Consider the following 24,643-nt stretch of genomic DNA (forward strand, 5'->3'; position numbering starts at 1 on the left):
TTTCACGTGTTGTTTTTTTATTAACACCAAAATGTGCAGAATCACATTGAGGTGAGGTCTTATTGAGCATGATGTGAAGGACGCAGACAGGAGGGTCCGAGGGCCTTGGGACTCTCCCTGGGCAGAACCTCCACTTTCTGCGAGGGCTGTCCGTCAGTGACAGGCCCAGCCCGGTCTGCTCAGAACAGCTGCACACCAGGCCAGGCCAAACCAAACGTGTCACCAAGCACATCGAGGACCAGAGACGCTCTGGCTCATCCAGCTCCCTAGCAGCCTTTTCCATTCGAACCAAAGTCTCTGCTGTCACCCCACCTGGGCAGTGGCTTTGGTGACGAGACCGTGGGCCACCAGGGTGCAGGGGCTCAGTCAGGACTGAGGCCATACCCGGCAGTCCCCAAAGAGCAATTAGGGTTTCTTATACTTAAAAAAAAAACTATTTAAAAAGAAATAGCACAAACACCAATTTAAGAACACCAGCACCTATGGTGAGGGCAGAGGCGGCTTTTGAAGCATTTGGTGCCAAAATGAATCATTCCAGATCAGTTACTATCTGGAGGTGAAAAAAAAAGAAGATACAAGAAAGCTACATGGGGAACCTCGGACAGATTTTTGGGGGGCTGGTGACAAAGGGGAAAGGATGCACAAGAGGGTGGAGTCTGGGTCTGCTGGGCACCTGCAGGGCAAGGACCACTTAGATGAGGGACTGAGGTGCAGAGGTCCCACGTCAGGGGCACCGAGACCCCTCAGAGCAGTGTGCCGGGGCTCAGGGGCCATCGCACACCGTCCTCTGCCCTCACAGAACAAGGCTCCACATCCAGCCCCTTTCTGAGGTGTGACTGCGGATGCACCTGTGAACATGCCATCTGTCAGGAATGCTTCGTGAGGCCAGGGCCTCCCATCATCCATTGGGCTTGTTGTGCCACAAAGCCAGGGGTTCTCACCCTTGCAGGGTGCTGGCCGGGGCCTGCAGGAGTGGCAGCCACACCTGGTTCAGTTCTCACCAGGGCAGCCCCTCCCCCGCTGAAGGGTCGGGGACCAGGGAAGGGGCCAGGAGGGAGGGAAGGAGGGATGCGCTGGGGAAAGGGCAGGAAGTGAGCCCTAAGACCTCAAACACGGGTGTGGAAACAGGCCCTGAGAAGACGGGAGGCCTAGAGAGGAGTGGACTGCCAGGCAGTGGACAAGGGCAGCCCAGCCAGGCCACGAGCAGAGGAGACCCCTGAGACACGGAAGCCCTGAGACACACGGACCCCAGAGTATGGGGGCCTAAGGCACAGAGAGGTGGGGGAGACAGATGCCTCAGAAGGGGAGGCTAAGGGTCCAGAGGCGGAGGTGTGCAGGCCCAGAGCTGGGGTGGTAAGTCAGTGGGCAGCTGGGGCTGAAGCTCTAAGGGAGGAGAGACCCAGGGGCACGAGGCCAGGAGGGCCGCCTGCTGAGCCTCAGGTGGAGCAGACTCTGGCTGGCTCAGCTGGGTCCCTGGGCTTTGGCTGAGGGCCAAGTGTTCTGCCCAACGGTGATGCAGGCACCTCGGCCTAGGCTGGAAGGCCAGGTAACTCACTTCTTGCTTTTGAATGTACCCAGGATCTTGGGCATGAACTTGCCCACCTTGCTGTCCCTGGCGTCCTCCTCGGCAGGGCCCTCCGCGGCCCCGAGAGCCCCTGGCTCCTCCTTTTTGCAGAAGACCTCAAAGCGGCTGTAGACGCGCTTCTCTTTGCGCATGCTCTCCATGCGGCGCAGGAGCCGGTCGCGTTCCTCTGCGCCGGCAGGCAGCGTGCGGCTCAGCCGGCCTTGGGTCCCCAGGCTGTCCGAGCGGAAGATGGCCGAGCACTTGTCCTTGTCGGACATGTCAGGCGCCAGGCCGCCGGCCACTGGCGAGTGACCCAGCTCTGGGCTGCTGTGGGCCGGGGTTGGGCCCGGGGCGGGGACTCCACGATGCTTCTGGCCGTGGGCGCTGATCTGCTCCAGGATGGCTTTCGTGTCGTCCCGCAGGTTGCTGCTGTACAAGGCATTGGCTGTGGCTGAAGCCACGCGTGCCCGCGGGCCCCGCTCCTCTGCAGCCGCCTCGGTGCTGTCAACCCGGCCTAGGGACGGCCATTGGGGGCTCTCAGGCTGCCCGTTCTCCTTCGGCGTTGGAAAGCTGCCTTCATCGTCTGCCCGCCGCTCACCCTTGGGGCTCATCAGCTGCCGCAGTCGCGCAGAGCCTTTGCGCAGGACCTCCATGGGGCCACCAACTGCCTCCTCTGTGGGCCCGGCCTTCGGAGACTCCCCGGAGAAGGGAAGGGTGAGGCTGCCCCTGCGCTCAGGCACAGGGGGCACAGGGCTGCCCCTGCGCTCTGGAACAGGAGGCACCGGGCTACCCCTGCGCTCAGGGTAGGCAGAAGTGGGGCTCCCCTTCTGCTCAGTAAATCCAGCGGTGGGGCTGCCTCTGCGGGTGGGAAACCCAGGAGTGGGGCTCCCCTTGCGCTCCGGGTAGGCTAAGGTGGGGCTCCCTTTTGGCTCAGACTGCTGCCCCCCAGGCCCCTCTGGTGGGGGGCTGTCCCGCCCTTGCGGGGAGGTGGAGTGGCCCTGGGTGGACAGGAAGCGGGAGGGCAGCCGGTCCGTGCCACTGCTGCCCCGGCCCAGCGTGTCCAGCAGCTGGGTGGCGGCCAGAGTGGCAGCTCCCGGTTGTCGCTCTGCCTCCTGGTGCAGCTGCTGTGCAAAGGACTCACGCAGGTCCAGCAGGCAGCTCTCCAGGCTGCGGCGCTCGCTCCCACTGCCGCCACCGGGCGCAGACACCTCCTCCCTCCACGCCTGGGACACGACAGCCTTACTATGGCTGGCGGCTGTGACCGCTGTCCCCACGCCGCCAGGGTCTCGAGAGGGGCCCTTGTACTTCTCCAGGAGCTCAGCCACCTTGGTGGAGGCAGCAGAGCGCACGGCTTCATTGCCGGGCCCCAGCATCTCGCTGACCGTCTGCTCCTTGTGCAGCAGCTGCACCTTCTCCGTGGAGGCCCCAGTGGGTCCGCCCGTGCCCTCGCCCTGCGATGCGCTAAAGATGAGCGAGGAGCGCAGCCGGGAGCTGCGCTGGATCAGCGGGTTCAGGCGTGAGCGGAAAGAATCCTGCTTGGCCAGGCCCACCTCCTCCGGGCCCTCGCGCTCTGGGCCGTCGCCGCCACCGCTGCCAGAGCCCGGAGCTGGGCCTTTGCCTGGGAAGGGCGCGGGCACACGGAAGGCCGAGGGAAGTAGGTCCCCAGCAGTCGCCCGACCCCCAGAAACCAGCACGTCATCGTCATAGGCTTCCGTCTCCATGGGTGTGGGCAGGCCCTCGTCGCCAGCGTCCTCGCTGTGACAGCCGCTCAGGTAGGAGGTGAGGCGCCAGTGCCGCAGGCCGGCCCGCCCCTCAGGCCCACCCCTGTGCTCCGGCTCCGGCTCGGGTGCCATCTCTGGGCCTAGCCTCGTCATCGCTTGGCAAGGGAAGCGCTGGCCCAGGTTGGGGCGAGGGGCCCCGCCGGGTTCCAGACCGCGAGGTCCGGGCCCGAAGGCGGGGTCCGAGCCATGGCGCACCTCCCGTGAGGCACTGGATGGCACGTAGTCCAGCCGCTGGTGTCCGTCCAGGCCGAGCTCTGGAAATCGTGGCCCGGTGCCCAGCATGAATTCGTCGTGGTCTGGGAAGCCAGGGCGGCCGGCCCGCAGCTTCTCGAACAGGCCTTGTGGGCGCGTTGGCGCGAGCTGCGGGTCCCACTGGTAGTGCTGTTGGTAGAGCTGGTCGCGGTGGAAGTGGCTGGTCTGGAAGCGGAGGTCATCGCCGTGGCTGAGGAACGTCTGCCGTGATACCTGCCGCGCGGCCGCGAGATTCTCCACTGCGCCCGCACCGTCGGCGGCCGCATAGCTGTACCTCTTGAAGGCGTCCATCTCTAGGTGCCGTGCCTGAAAGAAGCCCCGCGGGCCCGAGAGCTCCCCGCCTGGCCCGGCCTCTGCGTCCAGCCGTCGTGAGAGCGGCCGCAGCCCCGTGTGCGGCTCCAGGGCGCCCCCGGGCATCCGCGAAGACTCCTCTCGGCGAAAGGCCGACAGGAAGTGGCGGTCGGGGTCGAGGAAGGAGGGGAAGCCCAGGCCTTCTTCCCGAGGTGGTGGGAACAGGAGGTGAGCGCGTTTGGGGAAGGAGAAGGGGGTGGGAGCCCCGGGCATCTGGCTGCCCATGAGCGGCCCAGCCCCTGCGTATGGAGCTAGGGCATAGGTGTCCATGCGAGCCAGCGCCCCGGCCGAGGGTACCAGCGGTTCGGACTGTGCGAAGAGAATGCGGAATTCCTCATCGAAGCTGGAGACCAGCTCGCCCTGGAACACGTGCGCCAGACTCCGGTGGATCTTCTCGAAGGACCACATAAAGCTGGGAGGGGAGTGGGGCCAGTCAGAGGGAGGGGCGAGACCAGCGCGGGGGTGGGGGTGGGGTGGGGGCGGGGGCACGGTTGGGAGAGGGGCGGACAACGGGGCTGGGGAAGGGGCGTGGCCGAGCGCGTTAGGGTTAGGGCGCTACAGAACGGTTTCTGGAGAGGAGGCCCTCGAATGGGGAGGCAAGGGGCTAGGCGCACCTGTAGCTCCCACTCATCACCACGGCACAATCCACCAGGAGGAACTTCTCCTTTACGTGGCCCTTGAAGGACTTCCCAGTGCGGCAGTAGTAGGTGGGGCCCGCCACAGTGCGCACGCGCAGGAACTGGGGCGGGAGAGGCGTTAAGGTTCTGCAGAGGGGCCTCACCGCGCCCCTTCGGGTCATCCCCTCCCGCCCTCCGGCCACTCACGTCCACGTGGTGCAGGTTGACTCGGCACTTGTCGGCCATGTCCAGGAAGTGTTGTGCATTCATCTCGTCTAGGAGGATATAGACTGGGACGCGGCGCGCAGCAGCCTCCAGCACTTCACTGAGAAGATCCACATCGGTGAACATGTCCATCACCACGGCCACCACCTGCAGGGGGTGAAGCAGGGACAGAGGCCCGAACCCTCTGCTGTCCCCACCATTCTCTAGCCATACCTTCATGCCCTCCCCACCCCCTGGGAGCAGGGACAGGTTATCGCTGAATGCCCACAATAGCTACTAGCCCATCGCAGGGGAGGAGGGCCCCGTCATGGAACAGGGGTCAGAAGGAGCCCGTCATTAGAGATGTGGGGTTACTGATGGCCCATGATGGAGCCCTAGGCAGGCACAGGGCCTGCAGCCTATTGAGGGAGGGCTGTCCTTCAGCTCTAGGGGGGTGTTCAGCTCAGGGCAGAGCCCTGGATGGGGGAGGGGGCAAGGCAAAGCCCCAGGCTCCATTCCTGCACCTGGGAAGGAGTTGCCATCTGGGGAGGAGGGGCGAAGGGGCAGAGGGCAGAGACGGGTCTTTACATCTGAGCTGCTGCCATAGGTCTGTGGTTTAATAGGCTCCCTTTGCTATTTGCCAACTGCTTGGTGTTGGGGGTTAGGTCAAGGGCAGGACTAGAGAATTTTCTGAACATTAAGTCCAGGCAAGGAGGGGCCCCAACCATCAGAACCCCTTTGCTTCTGGGCACCAGCCATGACCCTGGGTAGGCAAACCTGTGCAGTCTGCAGCTTGTGATAACCAAACCGCTGACGACCCTGGAAGAAGTCTGCCAGGGAGCCCTCATTGCTGCTTGAGGGCCGGAGAAGCTTGACCAGCCAGTCCTGGCCCCACCCTTGCCCCCTAAACTGGCATGCTTGTATTTCTCCTTCACCCTCATACTCCTACTCGTGCTTCAATGTCCAGTGCAGGCTGCCCTTCCCCACTGCCCACGGAGCCTGGGACCGCACACCTGCTGGGCAGAGCGGATCATCCTTCGAGCCTCATCCTTGATGCTGGGGCTGTCAGGTGGCGGTGGCTGAACCAGTGTGGTGACTTCAGTGCCCTGGAAGCCAAAGGTCAGGGGCCACCCCAGGTCGAGTTCAGGCACTGCCTGGTCGGAGTTCACAGGCCAGTAAGTACCGGAGGAGCCATCGAAGTCCAAATTGGGGGGGCTGCCGTCGGGGGGCTCGGGGGCAACATGCTGCGGCGGCCGCAGGTGGCGGCTCACGTGCTCCAGCTCCTCGGGGCACAGGAAGGCGGGTGCCCCCTCCGATGCAAGGAAGCGGCTGTATGCCTCTGGCCCGCCCTCAGCCAGCGCGTCCACGGCCAGGCGGTAGTACTCTTTGTAGTGCGGGGGCAGGTACCCGGGTGCCAGTGGGTTGTCCCCCTGGGAGGAGCTCTGGGAGCGACGGGCCATGTTGGGGCCAGGGACCTGGGGGAAGGGCAGGGAGATGCCTTACAGGGGGAGGGGCTCTGGGCCCACCCCTCCACATACATGTGGACACATCATAGCAGCGGCTGTCAGTGACCCTGGGTGGGCTATGGAGGTCAGCCCGCTCCTGGAGGTCTTCCAGGGCACTCCCAGACTCTGGCATGCCCCCTAGTTGGTGGAACATCAGAACACATGCCCGTTGTCTCTTGTGGCTCTCGCGGTGGGGCTGGCCCTCCTCTCACCAGGGGCCAGGAGGCACCCTGGGCCCCAGGTTCCAGGCAGGGGTTCTGGCTCCACATGGGCCTGACTCAGGGCTACCTTATGGCCTCTGTGGCCCAAGGCACTTCTGCTTTGTGGACTCCTTCCTCCATTAAAAAAAATGATATGACAGTTGTTATAAAGAAAATATAAATATAATATAGACTGTATTAATATATTTACTTTTTTCTTCTGATTTTATGACATGAATGCATTTTTATGGCCCCAGGCACTGTGCATACTGGACAAGCTGGGGCACTGCCTGTGTCTCTGCCCCTAGAGCCGGAGGACCCTGGACCACTGTCTGTGGCCTGTTCCCTCCACTGTACAATGCAGCTGTCTCAGCAAGAAAGAATGCAATTTGTGATTTGCAGCGACATAGATGGACTTGAAGGGCTTATACTAGGTGAAATAAGTCAGAGAAAACCAAATACTGTATAATATCATATATGTGGAATCTAGAAAAAAAATACAACAAAAAAGAAACAGACTCATGCATATAGGGAACAAACCAGTGGTTACCAGTGTATGTGGGGGAGCAGGAGGTGCAAAGTACTTAGTGTAAGACAAGCTCAAGGATGTACTGGACAATGTGGGAATACAGCCAATATTTTGTAGTAACTGTAAATGGAGTGTTCCCTTTAAAAATTTAATTAAAAGCTTTTTTGAGTGCAGCTGTCAGGGTTGACCAGATAGCACACACAGCCCAAGGCGACCTCAGTGCACAGAGCCTGGCCACCCCGGACCCGTGCTGCAGGGCCTCACAAGCAGCCCCACAACCCACCTGCCGACCTCGGAGCCCTCTGCCCCGTCCACCATACCATCCTAGACACCTCCTTAGGCTGCACCCCTGGCACACCCCTCCGCCTCCCCAGGCCTGAACTTCACATCCTGGCAGGAGCTTAGAGGCCTGTCCCTGCCAAGCCGGGACAGTGAGGCAGCAGTAACCTTCCAAGTTCCTGGTCACTGCTCACTTGTCCTCAGCTCCAGGTGAGCCTCTCCACCTTCACTGCTCCCCCTTCACACCATCAGCCACGCCCCACTGGCTCCACTCCAGCCCACCTGCCTCCAAAGGGCCTGCATGGGAGCCTGGCCTGGGGGAACACGGGTCCTGGAAGGCCAGGTGGGGGTCTTTATTTGGCTCCTAGGACCCATCTCCCTAGGACCCCTGAAATACCTGGATGCTCATCTCCCTAATCTGGAAGGAGGGTCGCAGGAAGCTGATCCTGTCTGGCTTGTGGCTTTCTGAATGTGGGCCGACAGGCAGAGTGCCCCCAGCCCCTGTAGGTGCAGCTGGACATCGCTGACTGGACGGCGTCAGTGGCCCACTGGAGACAGTTGGGGGGCTCAGGATGACTTGGGGAGTCTTTCCTGTCTGCCCTCCTGGGAGAAGTGGCGTGGAGGTGGGGGTGGGGGACGCCCCCGTGTGTATTCAGTCACACCCGGCCGAGAGGCTACTTGGTCTGATTGAGGAAAACCTGCTGTGCCTAAGAGGGGGCACCGCCCACTGGTGTATCTGGGTACAAATGGGGTGGCCATGCGTCCTCACAGTACCAGGACCAGATGCAGGCTGACCACATGAGGGTACGTAGTGTGGGCCTGTTTGCACCAGGGTCCTGACCCTGTGTGTGACCACAGGGTGTGTGTTATCTTGAACTGTATCTGACTGGGGAGGGGGTGCTATCCAGCTGACAACCCTTGAGGGTGCCGCTTGCCACGTCGGGGAGACATACTGGAAGGGACCTCCTTCCCTCCTCCTTCACTGGGGAAGGGAATCAACTCCAAGTATCCAGGCTGCATGCAGAGGGGGTGGGGGATCCGAGGGTGGGGATTGGCCCGTCCTGAGGGAGTGTGAAGGGGGCCCTGCCCAGTTGCATGAAGCCACACGCGGGCCCCTGACCACCTTAGGCCTCTGCCTGTCTCCTTTCACAGGTCCACATGCCCCTGACCTGTGGGCCCGGCAGTGGCCACTCCCAGCTATGGGATCCCCAACAGCTGCCTCTCCACCTATGCCTACCAACGCTGGCCTGAAGGGAGGGAAGGGCGCTTATCCCACCCAGGCTGATGACTCAGCAGGAATCCCGCTCTTTGGCTGCTGACCTCTGACCTCAGGCAGAGCCGACAAAGTCTCCAGGCAGGGCCCTCAGGGCTCTAGTGGGCTCCAGAACCTGGGACCTCCAACGGAAGTCTTTCCCGCGGGCAGGCCTGGGGTTTTATCCGGAGGGACGGATCTGGGGCACAAGGTGGGCGGGCCCTGCGCCAGGCAGGCAGGGGCTTTAGGCCGCAGGAGGAGGACGGGCCTGGGATTCCCGCAGAGGCGGCTCCTGGTCTGGAAGTGGGTGAGCTGCAGCTTTCCAGTGCACACTGCAGGGCCAAAGGGGGTGACTGAACTCCGGGAAGTTACGCTGCATGGGCCAAGAGTCCCGTCCACCCACCCAGTCCAGGGACTTGGGCGCCAGGGAACCGTGCGCCCCACGGAGGGAACCATACAGAGCTCTGGTCACGCGGGCCACCCCCAGTCCACGGCGGCCTAGAAGGTGCACCCCCAGGAAGGGTCTAGGCCAGGCCCGGCACGCTCTCCAGACCCCAGCGAGGCCACGAGGGTAGGAGCAAGGCGGGGCGGCCTGGGCTGTCTCGATCTGGGCCCGGGGCCCCTTCCCACTCGCTTCTCTCGGGCCGGCGTCGAGCGAGGGCGCCCGCGATCGCACCAGCACACGCGGCCGTGGCGCCCCCTCGGCCCCAACTCCGGCAGACCCTGCCCGACCCCCTCGCGCGCGGCCGCGCTCCCACCGCCTCGCTCTGGGTCGCGCCGACGCAGCCCAGGTGCGGGCGGGTTGGCCGCCCAGGTGAGGCCGCGCCGGGGGGGCCCGACTGTGCCGACCCCGCCCCACCCCGCCGCGGCCTCCCTCTCCGCGCGCCCCGCCCGGCCGGAGCCCGAGGAGGGGGCCCTACCTGGCCAGGTGCGCGGGGTCTCGGGACAAGGGCAGCAGGAGCCGACCGCCGCCCAGCGGCTTCGCGGTCCGGTCGGTCCGGCAGCCACTCCCTGCCGCGGCCCGCCCGCCGCGCGGCCTGATTCACGCGCCCGCCCCCGCCCCGCCCGCCGCCCCTGCCGCCTGCCTGCCCGGGCAGCACCTGGGGGCGGGGCGGCCCCACCCGCGGCGCGCCCGAATTCCTGCGCCGCCCGCCCGCCGCCGCCGCTCCCGGGACCCTCGCCTAACCCCCCACGGCGGAACGGCCCGGGACCCCAGCCCGGGACCCCGGGAGACCGCTGAGGCCCCGACTTCCGGGGCCCCGCGTCCCCAGGCGCCCATCTGTTCGCCGAAGGCTCGAGGGCCCTAAGCCTGACCCTTGACCCTCGCCCCGGAAGTCGGGGTGACTCGGAAGTTCCGGCTAGTCGCTAGGAAACGGGCCAGCCCGACGCGGGGGGCGGTGCTTCTGGCTTTGCCTACGAGTTGGGGGAGGCAGGTGAAGCAGGTGAGACCTTGAGGGCTGCGCCGAGCCCTGGGCAGGGCAGGGCCTGGGGGCCTGTGAGCACAGAGTGCCCCCCACCACACAGGGACAGCCCCACCCCCGCACACTCTGATGCCCACAGGTATCCGGGACCCTACACGCGTATAGGAGACCCACTGCACACTGGGGACACTTCCCCACGTCAGTCCCCTCCCCGCACTGGCACACCCACACACATGTAGCATACACCTGTGGACAGGAACTGTACAGGCATATAGGGACCTGCACACACAAAGGACTCCACACACACACACACACACACACACACACACACACACACACACACACTGACCCCCACTTACATGGGACCCCCGCTCCCGATGCACATAGAAACCCAGGTCCATATAGGACCCTACAAGCACATGGAGGCCTGCACCTGCTGTAGTCAGGCGCACGCCCGCGTCCACACGTACAGGACGCTCTGCTGCACAGACTCTGCACACAAGCAGGGCCATCCGCCACAGAACCCTGCAACATACAGGCACCTATGTGAGCACCCAGAGTCCCTCAGAAACCGGGGGCCCTGCAAGTCCCTGAGCCCCGCACACTCCCGCCACACTTATGTGCATGCACGCATACACACTCACACTCCCTTCCTTAGCTGCCCCAGCCCCCCAGCCTCCCCCACAAACACTTCAGATTCCTCCTCAGAACCCCAGTTCCCCATCAGACCTTCTGTGAGGGGCCCTTACACGACACAGGCCCCGCCCAGCCCTCGACCATCTGCCCAAGCCCATGGCAGCACCTGCCGCTGCCCTCCCACCTCAAGCTCTGTCCCTCCCCTGCCATAGTGCCCATCCATTTCAGCCAGTCTCCGGTCACCTTGTCCCAACTTTCAGGGTCATTCCCAGTTGCATTTGCTCCTTCCCCAAACTCTCAGTGACATCCACGGTGGGAACACAGGTGTGCGCTCAGGCAGCACCTAGGCAGCAGTGCTTCGGGGGAGGGGGGCAGCAACACAGCCTGGGGCAGGGGAGGCCCCCCTGGGGAAATGTATCTGGGGGTCAGCCGAGTGGGCCAGGGAGAGGGGTGTTGCTCCCGGCCCCGACAACACCTCCTGCCAAGGCCAAGACGAGAGAGGGGTGGGGTGTGGGGGGAGGGCTGGGGGCAGCAGGGGCACAGAGGCTTCTGCAAGGCCAGGTCGGCTCAGGCTGCTGTTTAAAACGAAGCTGGCTCAGCCTAGTGGTCTGCAGCCAGGAGATGGGTACCAGACATCAATCCTGGGGTAAGGATGGGTGAGCCAGGCTGAGGGGGCAGGGACGTGAGGGCAAGGGGGACAAGCTGTGGCCAGATGTTCTTGCCAAGTGTTCCCACCCAAGCTACTGGGCATGCACACGCCAAGAACCAGGGGCAGGCGGGCGGGCAAGGAAGCCGGCAGGAAGCTGCATTTGGGGGTGATCCTGTGTTCCCCAGTTTGGCACCTGCTGTCTGTTCCTGCAGGTCCATGTGATGCTGTCCCCACTGCCTCTGCCACTCTGAGCACACCCTCCGACCTTCCCCTCACAGGAGAATGAGCAGTAAGAAGGGGGGACCCAGAGCTGCGCCAGGGAAGTCCTTCCCCAGAGCCAAGCCACGGGCCCCTGCCGGTGAGTGTGACCCCTCTGACCTCCAGCCTGGCTCAGACTCTGACTTGTGACACCTGCTGTGCAGCAGCCCAGGAAGACCCTTCCCTGAGACAGAGGAGTCAGAGCTCAGATGTCCCTTCAAGATTCTGACCCTGGGACTGTACCCCTGGGGTTGGGGTCCCAAGGACAGTGTTCAGAGCATAACTTTAGGACATGTGGAGACAGGCAGCAGGCCTGTGGGGACTGAATATAGGTTCTGAAACATGAGGGCTTGAACCCACGCTGGGGACTCCGAGACAGTGCGCAGTCCCCTCTGGCTCTCTGCACCACCTAGGCCATGCTGTGCTGTTCCTTGTCTGCTGCTCCCTCAGGCCATGCTCTCTTTAGCTACTTCCAAGCTGAAAGGTGACAGCTTGCCCTTGGCTCAGTCCCGCCATGGGCTAGGAAGTGCATCTCCTCCCATGTCCACCCTGACCCACGGTCGCTCTTCTCTGAGTCCCATTTTTTCTGTCACAGCACTCATCTGAGTTTTTTGCTAGGCTGCCAACACCTTCTAGGCTGCGGCTAGGGGTCCTCCCTGTACACACGCCTGTACTGGGGTCTAGGCTCAGTAGGGGAGCCCCACACCCTGTTCCCCAGCTTCAGCCCCCCTGCCTAAGCGGGCCTGGATCCCAGAGGCCTCCCAGATCCCCAGACCTGGCGGGATGGTGGTGCCCACTCTTCCACGCCAAGCTGGGTTAGACCCTAGCTCCCCAAAATAGCCCCAGCTGCGTCTGAGGCGGCAGCGCTCCTGGAATGAGGATGATGGCTCAGGTGGCTTCCGCCATCTCATCTCAAGCCCTGGGAACAGGCTCTGCAATAAACAGGAGGCCGGGCAGGTGGCCAGGAAGCTGTGTCGGGCGGGGGAGGGGATGCTGGTCCTGCCTGCTGACTGTCCAACTGGGCTCGGGACCCGGCCCTCACCCTACATGTCCCAAACGCTGTGCTGGACAGTTCCTGCCCCGGCCCACCTGGCCAGGATGCCTGGGTGCTCTGCAGAGACACCTCTGCCTCAGTTTCCCTGAACAGCCCCCTCCTGGGCTCCCTCTGCTTTCTAGCATCGGGCCAGCCCGGGAGGGCTTCCTGTCGAGTGGTCCTTGCAGTGCCCCGTGCAGTGGGCACCAGCCTCACTTTGGGCCACAGATTTGCCGCGGGTTGTTGCCATGGTCGCCACACCCCTGAGATGGTCAGCCTCCTCCACCCCAGTCCCCTCCAGGCCTTACCGGGTCTTGGGTCTGCAGCGCCTCAAGGCCCTCGCTGCGGAGCTGCTCCAAGGCCAGGGCTAGCTCCAGCCCCTCCACGTGCACCCAGGCCTGCTGCTCCTGGAGCTGCTGCAGCCAGAGCTGCTCCTCCTGCCACAGCCGCATGTGCAGCTGGGCCTGCCGACGCCGGTCCTCCAGCAGCAGCTGCTCCTGGGCCAGGCACAGCTCGACCTCGTGGAGCCTCAGCAGTTCCGGGCCCAGGCCTGGCACCAGGCCTCCCACCCCGTAGCCCTCCATGTCCGCAGCGGGCACAAGCACCAGCTCGGACCCCACGGCAGCGGCCTGCTCCGGCCTCTCGGCTTCCTGTGGCCGCTCTGGTCTGGCCACCTTGGGGTGCCCCTGGGGAGCCAGTTTGCTGCTGGTCACGTGCCCTGTGGGGGCCACCCCCGCCTCGTCCCCCAGGCACCCTGGGGCGGGGGGCGGGGGCCTGGCCTTAGGGCCCTGCTGCCCAGTGGCCTTCTGTGCCCTGCCCGCCCTCCTGGGCCGGGGTTTGCGAGCTCTACTTCGTTTGCCAGACATGCCCCCGATCTGGTGCCTGTTTTACCAGGTGTCTGCTCCTCGGGGGCCCCGGCTTATCGGCTGGCCGGCCTCAGTCAGGCGGGCCCAGGGGGCTCCCCTGAGAGGCCACGGTGGGCCCTCCGCTCCTGCGGCCCCTCGTGTCTGCCCTTCCCTGGGCTGGCACCCCGGCTGAGGCACTGGCCCGGGCTCTGTCTGTGGGCCTCACAGACCCACTCCGCGGGCTGGGCCGTGCCAGGGAGTTTATAGGGACTTGGCGGCGCGGTGGCTCACCCGGCGCGAGGCTGACTAACGCGCTGACACGGCGCAGGGCTGCTGGGGCACAGGCCTCTTCGGCCAGACTGGGAGGGAGACTGAGAGAAACTGGAGGAGGCGACTCGGCAGCCAGACTGCGGGCTGTGTGTCGGGACGCGTCTGGTCCTGCCCTGGGCGGGCACCGGTGCCCCCCCACCCCGTCCCACCCCGTCCTCCCCTGCTCCCGGGAAACTCCAGCTGCAGCCCACGGGGCTCGGAGCTGCGTCCCGGGCCGCACCAACCATCCAGGCAGGGTGCTCACCGGTTGCAGATTGCTCTAACCCAACTGCCACAGGAGCCCCTGGCCCCAGCCCAGAGCCAGTATGGTTGGAGAAAACCACCTGGTGGTTGGGGGAGCTGCGGGGGTGGGGTGGGGTGGGTTCTGTGCAGTTGATGGACCCACTGCCCCCTCTGGGGGAGACTTCCGCTGGGGGCCAGGGGCTGGGGGAGGGGTGCGGGGCGGGTGCCAGGGACTTGGGGGAAGAGGCTGGAAGTTGGAAGGCCCAGATGGCATTTAGTGGACTGACATGGGGCAGTAAGGAAGAGGCCGGCCTGTCCTGAGCTGAGCCAGGACTCTTGAGGACGTCCTGATTGGGGGTTCGGCGGTTCTGCCCACAGGGGCCAGCCTTTGGATCCCTGGGGACGGCTGTGGGGGAGGCGCGCAGGGCCAGCCTGCCTGGCGGCGTCCCCCCCGCTTCCTGGTGGGAGGGGGCCCCACGCACGGCTCCTCCCCGTCATTTCCCCAGCCCGGGGGCCGCTGACTCACACCCACGCCCAGGGCCCCATCCCAGCCGGCTCCGTCACACTGGCTGAACTGGTTGGCCCGGCCCAGCCCCGCCGGCTGCACCCCTCTCGCTCAGCCCTTGCCCCAGAGGCCTCGCGGTAGGTAGACAGAGGCACAGAGCGGGAGTAGCGTCGGGGCACGGGAAGTGGCACCGGGCGGGTGCAGTGTTAGGGGCGGGGTAGGGCGGGCGGCGAGTCCTGCGGCGGCTTCGCCACACCTGGGCTCCGGGCCTGGAGCTCGGCCCACGTACGGGCGGGCCTGCTCGCCGGCGCCCTCTTGCGGCCGTGGCCCGGCCCTGGTCGCCTCGCGTGGAGGCTGCGGGCGGCAGCTCTTCCGGGCCGAGCTCGCGCCCACTCCTACCCCACTGACCGCCCCCTCCCCTAGGGAAACCCGGAGAGAGCCGCCAGCCGCAGAGGGAGACCGGCCCACAGGCCATGGGGCTCGCGACCCCGGAGCGCCCGGAGGCCCCTGCAGGTGAGAACCCACGCTCCCCAGTGCGCTCACGGGCCGGGGGCTGGACACTGGGCCGTCTCCGTGTGTACACGCCCCGCGAACGCGTGTGCTGGAGCGCGCCTGCGGAGCGGCCTCGCGGGGCCCCTCTCCCGTACGCCTGCAACTCCAGCGGGACCCCCTCCGCCCTGGCAGAGCGTCCCTGGGGTCGGGGTGTGCGCTCTCAGTCCCAGGCCTGAGTCATGGTCTCTTGGCAGCGGCCTCCGGAGCAGAATCTCTAGGAAAAGTTCCCTCCTGCGGCCCAGACCCGCATTCAGGCGCACCTACCCCCCGGGTGTCCTCAATCTCTGCGGCACTTCCAGGTTTCACACCGTCAAGGCCCTCGCGTGTCTGCCCTGGCTCTGCTCCCTGGTGAGCCTGTGTTCACGCTGCTGCCCGCTGCCAGCTCCGTGCCCCCACATCCCCTCTCGCCCCGCCAGCTGACTCTGGCTCTGAACTGGCCCCTCCATTCCCCTCCGTGTCGCAGCCACCAGTAGCCAGTCTCTCCTGCAAGTGTGGTCCTCCCCAGGTGGCTCTGGCCTCACCCCCAGATAGACTTCCAGCACTGCCAGTCACCTTGGTTTCCCCCCGGACCCCGAAAGGGCCAGGGTGAGGAGCCTGACCTTGTCCTGAGGACAGGGCCGGACCCCAGAAGGCTTGCAGAATCCTGACTGTCAGTTTTATAGAAGTTTTAATGCCCAACCTATGTATTGGGAGAATGTCCAGTAGCAGCAGATGGGGCCTGGAGAGCAGCAGAAATGAGAGGCAGTGGAGGACAGGCAGGCTGGGCCCCGGGAGCCCTGCCCGGGTGGCGCCGCCCCTGTGTTCTCCCTGCTGCTCCGCCAAGGGCTGTCGCCAGGGCTTGTGTCCTGATGTCACTTTCTCAAGATCCAGGCGCCTGGTGAGAAGCCCAGTCTGCCCTTAGGTCCTGCTCCCGTTGTCAGGCCCTGGAGAGACCGGTGTCTGCCCCCTCCTTGTGGGTTTCTGTAGTGGCAAGTGGGCTCCTACTGAATTTTCCAGAACGGAAACCAGCCTCACAAGGTCAGGGTCTCGAGCCTTCAACAGGTCGGTCCACCCTTGTCTGTGGACCTGGAGTAACACAAGACCTGCCGTTGCTTCGCCTCTTTCTGCAGGAGGCGGGTCCCCCACTTAGGCAGGGTGGGTGCCAGGACCACGGACGTGTTACTGGTCTGCAGGCGCGGCCTCGACCCAGAGGACAGACGCAACTGCAGAGCCTAGACTTCAGCCTGTACAATCGGGGTCCCCTCACGGTGGAGGTGTCACGCAGGACTGCTTCGCTCGGGGCTGGGCGGCCAGAAGTGCACGCACCCCCAACCCCTACCTTCTCCTGCGGCCATGCTCATGTGTCTGGGAGCCTCGGCTCCCTGCAGTGGGTACCCTTCCAGCATATTCACACTCTGGTCTGTTCCAAGAAGCCCCCCTGCCCCAGAGAGGATCTGTCCTCCTCTCACCACCCACATTTCTGACAATCTGTCCAAATTGTCAGCTTGAGTGCATGAGTTGATGTCAAAACAGTTACTTGGCAGGTCAGTAGCCGGCCTAGATCAGCCTTGACGAGAGGGGCTTGTGCTGCCAGTCGGCCCGCACACCTTTCTCAGGCCTGCCCGCCGTCATTCCAGACTTGTTCACTTCAGGCTCCCGATGCTGGCTAAGCCCTTCCCGTTGTCCTGGAGTCGTCTACCTGCACACCGCAGGCCACTCTCCCCGCCATGAACCGGGTACCCCTGGGAGATTCTCTCCTCCGCTGGGACCTCCCGAGAGGAGCTGTGAGGCGGCAGCGGGCAGTCTGAGGGGCGCCTCTGTGTGGACTGAGCTCTGTGGATCGAGCCGGAGTCCCCTGTCCACCTCCAGGAGCAATGTTGCGCGGCAGAGAGGAGTGCATCGGGATGTGTTCCTTTCTGTTGTGAAGGACTACTGTGTGTGCCGAGCGCCACAAGTCCCAGAGCTAGGACCCCGGCTCAGGGTGGGGACTCAGGCTGCTTGTCCTCTAGAGCCCTGGCTGGACTCCAGGCTCCACCAGGGCCCTCCCCATCCCAGAGCTGTTATCCAGATCCAGAACCATGTTCTCAGGGGAGGCACAGCCTTGCTCTGGAGCCTGAAGTCTGTGCTGCGGCTCTCCCACTGGGTCCCCCCGGCCTCCTCCTCCCCACGAGTATACACCTTCAGCTTGTCAGACCTGCCGGCCAGCCAGCCTGGCAGCACACGCCTCCACCAGAACCCCTGGGCTTGACTGTTAGCCTCCTGGACCTCCCAGGACACGGGTGGGATGCTATTCCCAGAGACAGCACCAGCTGCACTGAAGTCCTGAGAGGCCTGCCAAGCTCTGGGCCTCTTGACGGAAGGAGGTCCGAGGCATGACAGCTTAGCTCTTACCTTTAAGGTATCCTGGCACGTCCCAGATCTGCAAGCTCTAAACTCCTCATTAGTGTGGGTTAGTCTCCCATCCTCTGGATCTGCCTGGATCCATGAGTTGTTGCGATGACGTGGGTTTCTGTGCTAGTTCCCTGTAGCTACTGTAACAACAGTTAATGTACTTTTAGTGTCTCAACAGCACAGATTTACTGTCTTGCAGTTCTGTGGGTGAGAAGGCTGACCTGGGCCTCACTGGACTAAAATCAAGCTGCTTCCTGCAGGCTCTAGAGGAGGATCTGTCCTTTGTCCTCTTGAGCTCCTGCAGGCGCCCGCATTCCTTGGCTCAGGGCTGCTCCCTCCCTGTCCACAATCAGCAGCCTCTTCTCAAGTCCCAGCTCCTCTGCGTCTTCTCCTGCGCCTACTCCAATGACCCCGGCTGGCTTCCTGTCTTCAGGTCAGCTGACAGCGGCCCTAGTTCTGCCTTCAGTCTTTAAGGCCTTTGCCATGTAACACAGCATGTTCACAGACTCCCGGGAACAAGACAGGGGCGTCGGCAGGGGCTGCCATCTTGCCTGCCGAGAATAACATGGTCCTGAGACAGGGCAGAGAGGGCCTGCTGCTTGGCGTGGATGGGAGAGCACCACGGGCCAGACGCCGCCACACGCCAGGTGCCCGAAGCCCAGGGTGGCCCTGCTTGGCCCGCCGTCTGTACGCATTGCCTTCATCCATCTTCTCCCTCCATTGTTTCTTGCAGAGGCCAGACAGGTGAATTTAGCGGAGACGTGATGGGCACCGCCACACCTGATTTCCTCAGGTCTTTGGGTTTTCAATTTAGGCTTTATTCTTTGAGAGCAGCATTGAGGGGAACGCAGGAGATTCCCATAGACGCCCAGCCCGCCACACATGCACGGCCTCTCCCGTTATCAGCACCCCCACTCACACTGCTGACAGCTGACGAGCCTCACGGACACACCACGGTTCACATTAGGGTCTGCTTTCGGTGTTGTATATCCTGTGGGTTTGGACAAATGTTAATGACACGTACACATCATTGTGCCATCACACGGAGGATTTTCACTGCCCTAGAATTCCCCCCTGTTCTGTCTGTTCCTCATACCCACTTCTATCCCTCACCACCACCAGTCTTGTTATTGTCTCCATAGTTTTCCCTTTTCCAGGACGTCAGATACTTGGAATCATACAGTATTATAGCCTTCTCGGATTGTTTTTTTCACTGAGTAATATGCATTTAAGTTCAGTTCAGTTGCTCAGGGGTGTCCGACTCTTTGCGACCCCATGGACTGCAGCACGCCAGGCCTCCCTGTCCATCACCAACTCCTGGAGTTTACCCAAACTCATGTCCATTGAGTCGGTGATGCCATCCAACCATCTCATCCTCTGTCGTCCCCTTCTCCTCCCACCTTCAATCTTTCCCAGCATCAGGGTCTTTTCACATGAGTCAGTTCTTCACATGAGGTGGCCAAAGTATTGGAGTTTCAGCTTCAGCATCAGTTCTTCCAGTGAATACTCAGGATTGATTTCCTTTAGGATGGACTGGTTGGATTGCCTTGCAGTCCAAGGGACTCTCAAGAGTCTTCTTCAAAACTAGAGTTCAAATGCATCAATTCTTTGGCGCTCAGCTTTCTTTATTAGTCCAACTCTCACATCCATACATGACTACTGGAAAACCCATAGCTTTGATTAGACGGACCTTTGTTGGCAAAGTAATGTCTCTGCTTTTTAATATGCTATCTAGGTTGGTCATAACTTTCCTTCCAAGGAGCAAGTGTCTTTTAATTTCATGCCTGCAGTCACCATCTGCAGTGATTTTGGAGCCCCCCAAAATAAACTGTCACTGTTTCCATTGTTTCCCCATCTATTTGCCAGGAGGTGATGAGACCAGATGCCATGATCTTGGTTTTCTGAATGTTGAGTTTTGAGCCAACTTTTTCTCATGCCATTATCTTCATTACCTCCACCATAGTTTGGTCTCAGGTCAAATAACAGGGAGGGAACACAGCCTCGCCCATTAACAGGAAATTGGATTAAAGATTTACTGAGCATGGCCCCGCCCATCAGAACAAGACCCAGATTCCCCTTCAGTCAGTCTCTCCCATCAGGAAGCTTCCATAAGCCTCTTATCCATCTGATCACATGGACCACAGCCTTGTCTAACCAACACGGACGGGTCATGGCGGAGAGTTCTAACAAAACCTGGTCCACTGGAGAAGGGAATGGCAAACCACTTCAGTATTCTTGCCTTAAAAACCCCATGAACAGTATGAATATGCATTTAAGGTTCCTCCATAAGTGCATATTACTGAGTGAAGGAACCGGGGTCCTCACTCCAGGACTTGTGGCGTCAGGCGCACAGCGGTTCTTCAGGACAGAAAGGAGCACATCCGGCCGCACTCCTCTGTGCCGCACGGGGGCGTTCCTGCGGGTAGAGGGGGCTGCAGCTCTCCACCCACCGCGCTGAGTCGCTCAGTCCGCAGGGAGGCACCTCGTGTTTTTCTGTGTCTTGAGAGCTCACTTCCTTTTAGGGCTCCATTGTCTGGATGAACCACAGTGTAGTTACCCACTCACCTACTGAAGGACATCATGCTTGCGTCTACGTTTTAGCAATTATAATAAATCTGTAAACATCCACGTGCAGGATTTGATGTGAGCATAAGATTTCAATTCCTTTCGGTAAATACGAGGGAGCACAGTTATTAAATTATTAGAGTATGTTCACTTTTAATGGCACCCCACTCCAGTACTCTTGCCTGGAAAATCCCATGGATGGAGGAGCCTGGTGGGCTGCAGTCCATGGGGTTTGCGAAGAGTCGGACACGTCTGAGCGACTTCACTTTCACTCTCACTTTCATACCTTGGAGAAGGAAATGGCAACCCACTCCAGTGTTCTTGCCTGGAGAATCCCAGGGACGGGGGAGCCTGGTGGGCTGTCGTCTGTGGGGTCGCACAGAGTCGGACATGACTGGAGTGACTTAGCAGCAGCAGCAGTTTTATAAGAAAGTGCCTAACTGTCTTCCAAAGCAGCTGCAGCGTCCTGCGTGCCCACCGGCACTGACCGCGGGTTCCCTTGCTCCGCACCCTCGCCAGCACCTGGTGTCAGAGTGTCCGCCTTCTGGTTCCTCTACCAGGCCTGCAGAGGTATCTCACTCTTGTTTCACTTTGCATTTCCTGCTGACAGGTGATGTGGAGCATCTGTCACATGCTTTCTGTGCCAACAGTATAGGTTCTTTGCTGAGGTGTCTGTTCAGCTCTTTGGCCCATTTTAAAATCAGGTTGTTTTCTTACTGTTAGGTCTTAAGAGTTCTTTGTATATCTCAGATTACAGTCCTTTATCAGATATGTCTTCTGCAAACATTTCTCCCAGACTGTGTTTAGTAGAGAAGAAAATTTTCATTTTAGTGAAGTCCAGCTTATCAGTTGTTTCATTAATTGTGCTTCTGGTGTGGTACCTAAAAAGTCATTGCAAGGTCTTATGGGTTTTCTCCTCTGTTACCTTCTAGAAATCAGTTTTGTGGGGTTTTTCGTTTGTTTGGTTTGATTGTAAGACATATGGGATCTCAGTAACCCAGCCCAGGATTGAACCCGGGTTGCATCAGTGAAAGCCCAGAATCCTAACCACTAGGCCACCAGGGAATGCTCCAGTTTTGTTTCATATTCAGGTCTGTGATCCATCTTGAGTTGATTTCCATGAAGGGTGTAAGATCTGTGTCCAGATTCACTTTCTTGCACATGGACGTCCAGGTGTTCCAGCAGCATCTATTAAAGAGACCACCTTGGCTTCACCCATTGCCTTTGCCCCTTTGTCAAAGGTCAGCTGACTGTATTTATAGGGGTCTCTCATGTCTTTGGTGCTGGTATTAGTCTCTTCATTTCCTCCAGGAAATTGTTCTATTTTGTTCACGGTCCTGGTGGGAACGGGGAGTTTCTCAAGCTCCCCTCTGGCTCTTGCTACGGTAACAGCCCTGCTGGTCAAGAAGCCAGTGTGAGCATTCTGCCAGCAGCCAAGTGTCCCTGTCCCAGATGGACCTGGGAATGGACTGGGGCCACAGCGCCGCCTGTCCCTCAGCCTTCGCTCTGAAGACAGGACCGTGATGATGTGACAATGCACCCCCCGCCCCTCCAGGCAGCAGTGTCAGTTCAGATATCACGTCTGTGGGCCTCCAAAAGTCTCTATTCTCGTTTCTCCAGGGCATCATTGACCCTGACAGAGGCCACCAACTCCTCCGGGGCGGGCAAGGGAATGCCAGCCTGGGGAGAGCACTTGGAGAGGCTTTGCAGGGCCTCCAAGGGTATCTGGCATTCTCTCACAGCAGCTGTGAGTCTTTGACCTTGACTTTTGTCCGGAAACTGGGTCAAAGACTGGTGGCTGATGTCAGATTTCGGGTGGATGGAGCCTGCCCTGCCTCTCACCCTGGGGTCTCTGCGTCCTGACTGTCCCCCCGACTGCTGCCTATGTCGATAGCATCCTGGCCCCACATCTCACTGCTGCTGCTCAGCCTCTTTGGTTCTGGGCTCCCATCTCCCACTGACCTGAGGACAGCCCACTGGCCTCCCAGCCCAGCCTGCCGATGGTGAGGTCACAGGTGTTTCTCACTGTTTGATGCAGGGCTGTCCTCTGAACCCTCCCAGGGGGCCTCACGGGGAGGCTTAAACAAGCACTGTTGGGCCGCCGTGGGCCTCTTCCCGGAGCCCACCTGCACGTCCCTGCTTCATCTGCTCAGCCCCTGACGCTCCTTACTGGCCTGGGTGCAGCAAAGGGGTCTTCGGGCGAGGTCATCGTGATTCAGAAAGACCGCTCTCCGCGGGCAAGGCGGAAGGAGGCGTCCTGGCGCGCGTGGCCGGCTGCGGGAGCCGGCAGGTGTGGCCGCTGCCTGGCAGCGCCGGAGCAGAGGGACGTCGAGCAGGCAGGCGGGCGGCGCTGCGCTGCCGCCGCCTCCCGCGCCCCCTGCTGGCGAGATAAACGGAGCGGCGGCGGGGCCCGCACCACTGGGTGTCCAGGCCCGAGGCTGTGGCCTCCACACACGCCGCCCCCGCACGCCTGTGTGCTCCCTCCGCGCAGTGCGGGCGGCCGTCCGCTCTGCCTGCCGGCAGGTCCTTCGGCCTTGGAAGCGGCCGTGCCTCAGCTTGTGGTCTCTGTGAGTCAGAAATGCAGGCACAGCTCAGCCAGTGTCTCCTGGGCATGATAAGCCCCACTTTGACCAGTGGACACGGCAGTGTTTGGGGGACCTGGAAACTGGTTCAGAACCAGAGCTTAGTCCCCAGTGTCTGCCTGCTGTCCTTCCTCCAGGGCCTGGTCACCCTAGTCAGTGGACCGGGGCCTCTGGGAGGCTGGGAGGCAGATCTGTGCACACCGAGGTGGGTCTTGGGCTGTGTCCTGAAGGGACGCAGGCTTCCCTTTCAGCCGCAGGTGCGAATTTGATTCACTGTGATTCCTGCACTTCTCACCCGGGTTACTGGCATCTCATGTCTCTCCCATGGCTAGGGAGCTGGGTGCCAGGTCAAGGACAGAAACATGACCAAGTATACTGCATGCTTGTGTCGCTAGGGTCTGTTTCCTGGCACCTTCTGGTACCTGTCAGAGTGCAGTCAGGAATAATAATTTTTTTTTTTTAGTTTTTAAATTTTATTTTAAAAATATTTATTTATTTGGCTGTGCTCATTTGCTGACTTCTACATTTGATGTCGCTATAAAATGTCCCAGGAGAGCATAGTTGGATTTATTTCCTACTTGGGTGCTCAAATAACGTTTTCCTGAAGGGCCAGCAACTTAAATAGGACATATCCGATGCCAGCTGTTCTGCTCCCTGGTGTATTCTTTGTCCTTTTTGTCTTAAGATTCATTTCAGAAATTTTTGTGTGTTTTGTCTCTAAATACTTTCCCTATCACTAGACTCCACATTCCAGAGACACTAATTCATTGTCCTCACTCTGTGCCCTCACCTGCATGCCCCACTCTGCACCACACGGGCTTCGTTTCCGGCCTCTGTTGCTGTAGTTGTTGGCCTGCAGAACTGAGAATTTAAAAAAAAAAAAAAAAGAACTGAGAATTGTCTTCCATCTTTTCTGTGATGACTCTATTATCTGCCTCCTGGTTCTGTTTTTTTCCTCTTGTCTTTGATCCCTTGAATTTCTGTTTTTATTAAGCTCCTCCCCAGCTTGCGGTGCCTGTGGAGAGCAGGCTCTTCTGCTTGTTTTTCCCCAGTCTCCTGAATGCCGCATCGTCTGGGGGCACGTGTGCACCTTCTCCCTGCCCTTTCCTTCACCCTGAGCTTGGCAGCTGGGTCTGTTGCTCCTCTGCTCTCTTAGTTCTTGCTCAACCAAGAACACAGGTTGAGCAGTTATTCTCAGGACTCACCGGTTCTATTACTGGACTGTTGCAAAGCCCTGTGCAGTGTGACTGTCATCACCCCATTTAGAGAAAGGGATCCTGAGGTGCAGAGAGGTTAGGCGGTCACACATCACAGGGTCAGAGAGTGGCAGGTGGGTGTGAATGCCGCTTCTAGTTCTAGCGCTGGGACCCTCCACTGTGGCCGAGTGTGCTGCCGGGCTCCAGGCTGAGTGCAGGGCCAACGGATCCCAGATCCCAGGGGCTCCCTCTTCTGAGCTCCAGTGCACTTGTGTTTGAGATCACTCACTTCAGCCCTGTCGGCCCTGGCTCTGGGTACGGCTGCCTGAATTTGGAGGGGGTCCTTCTGGCTTTCAGAGGGAGGGTGTCTTTGAGGATCAACAGTGGCTTCTCGGTCTTGCTTGGGTTTCCCACCACCATCTCCACATGTCTTCCCAAGCTGCGGGCTCAGAGGGTGTTTGCAGGGTCGCAGCTGTCTGGGATGGGGAAGGGCAGGCTTGGTGCCAGAGATCTGGCTCAGCCTCATTTGCTCTCTGCCGCTGGGTTACTCTGGTTTGGTCGTGTTTGTGTATTTTAGAACATTTTTGATCCTTTGGTCTAGTCGGGAGGGATTTCACCTACTCCACTCGCCTTGTTAACCTGGAGCTCTGGCACACCTGGTGTTGGCCCCGCAGCCGCGAAGATCGCAGCGTGGAGAGAAATCCTGGGATCCATAAGCCCTCTCCCCACTAGCAGGGCCAACCGCGGAGGACCGAGCAGCCACCATCATCCAGTGTGCCTTCCGGAAACTCCTGGCGAGAAAGGAGCTGGCCCGCCGTCAGCAGGAGCATCAGGACTACCAGGAGCTGATGGAGAAGCTGCAGAGGGAGGTGAGATCAGGTGGGGCTTGGGGCGCGGACACAGGGCCAGGGGCGGGAACTGTAGGGCTAGGGGCGGGGACACAGG

The 24,643-nt window shown here is 61.0% G+C and overlaps 2 protein-coding genes across 55 annotated transcripts in view; one reads left to right on the forward strand and one right to left on the reverse strand.

Moving 5' to 3' along the window:
- On the reverse strand, positions 1-13,529 carry SACK1H (scaffolding CK1 anchoring protein H). Of its 6 annotated transcripts, none has more exons than XM_086337605.1 (5): positions 12,840-13,529; positions 5,783-6,244; positions 4,773-4,937; positions 4,563-4,687; positions 1-4,360 (listed from the first exon to the last, which is right to left on the reverse strand). In XM_086337605.1, the coding sequence occupies exons 1-5, from the start codon at positions 13,395-13,397 to the stop codon at positions 1,552-1,554; spliced, it is 4,119 nt and encodes a 1,372-aa protein (XP_086193731.1). In that variant the 5' UTR covers positions 13,398-13,529; the 3' UTR covers positions 1-1,551. The 6 variants fall into 6 exon arrangements, with proteins under 6 accessions (XP_086193731.1, XP_086193737.1, XP_086193733.1 ...); XM_086337611.1 differs by lacking the exon at positions 12,840-13,529 and adding an exon at positions 9,739-9,828; XM_086337607.1 differs by lacking the exon at positions 12,840-13,529 and adding an exon at positions 9,455-9,585.
- The window catches only part of IQANK1 (IQ motif and ankyrin repeat containing 1), a 23,458-nt gene continuing 7,680 nt past the window's right edge, over positions 8,866-24,643 (forward strand). For 26 of the 49 annotated variants that reach the window (XR_015141254.1, XR_015141252.1, XR_015141253.1 and 23 more), the window contains exons 1-4: positions 9,838-9,976; positions 11,453-11,598; positions 14,857-14,946; positions 24,431-24,567. Coding sequence is in view for 17 of the 49 variants with exons in the window: in XM_086337674.1 (XP_086193800.1) it covers positions 11,523-11,598; positions 14,857-14,946; positions 24,431-24,567 (303 nt within the window). In the remaining 32 variants the exon portion in view is untranslated. Of the gene's footprint in view, positions 9,106-9,837; positions 9,977-11,452; positions 11,599-14,432; positions 14,571-14,773; positions 14,947-24,372; positions 24,568-24,643 lie in introns of those variants that run through there. The other 23 variants (XR_015141227.1, XR_015141228.1, XR_015141246.1 and 20 more) reach the window with 11 other exon arrangements.

This window comes from Bos grunniens, chromosome 14, assembly GCF_055505025.1.
Source record: "Bos grunniens cultivar Pamir isolate PY7600 chromosome 14, Bosgru_T2T1.0, whole genome shotgun sequence".
NCBI lineage: Eukaryota > Metazoa > Chordata > Mammalia > Artiodactyla > Bovidae > Bos > Bos grunniens.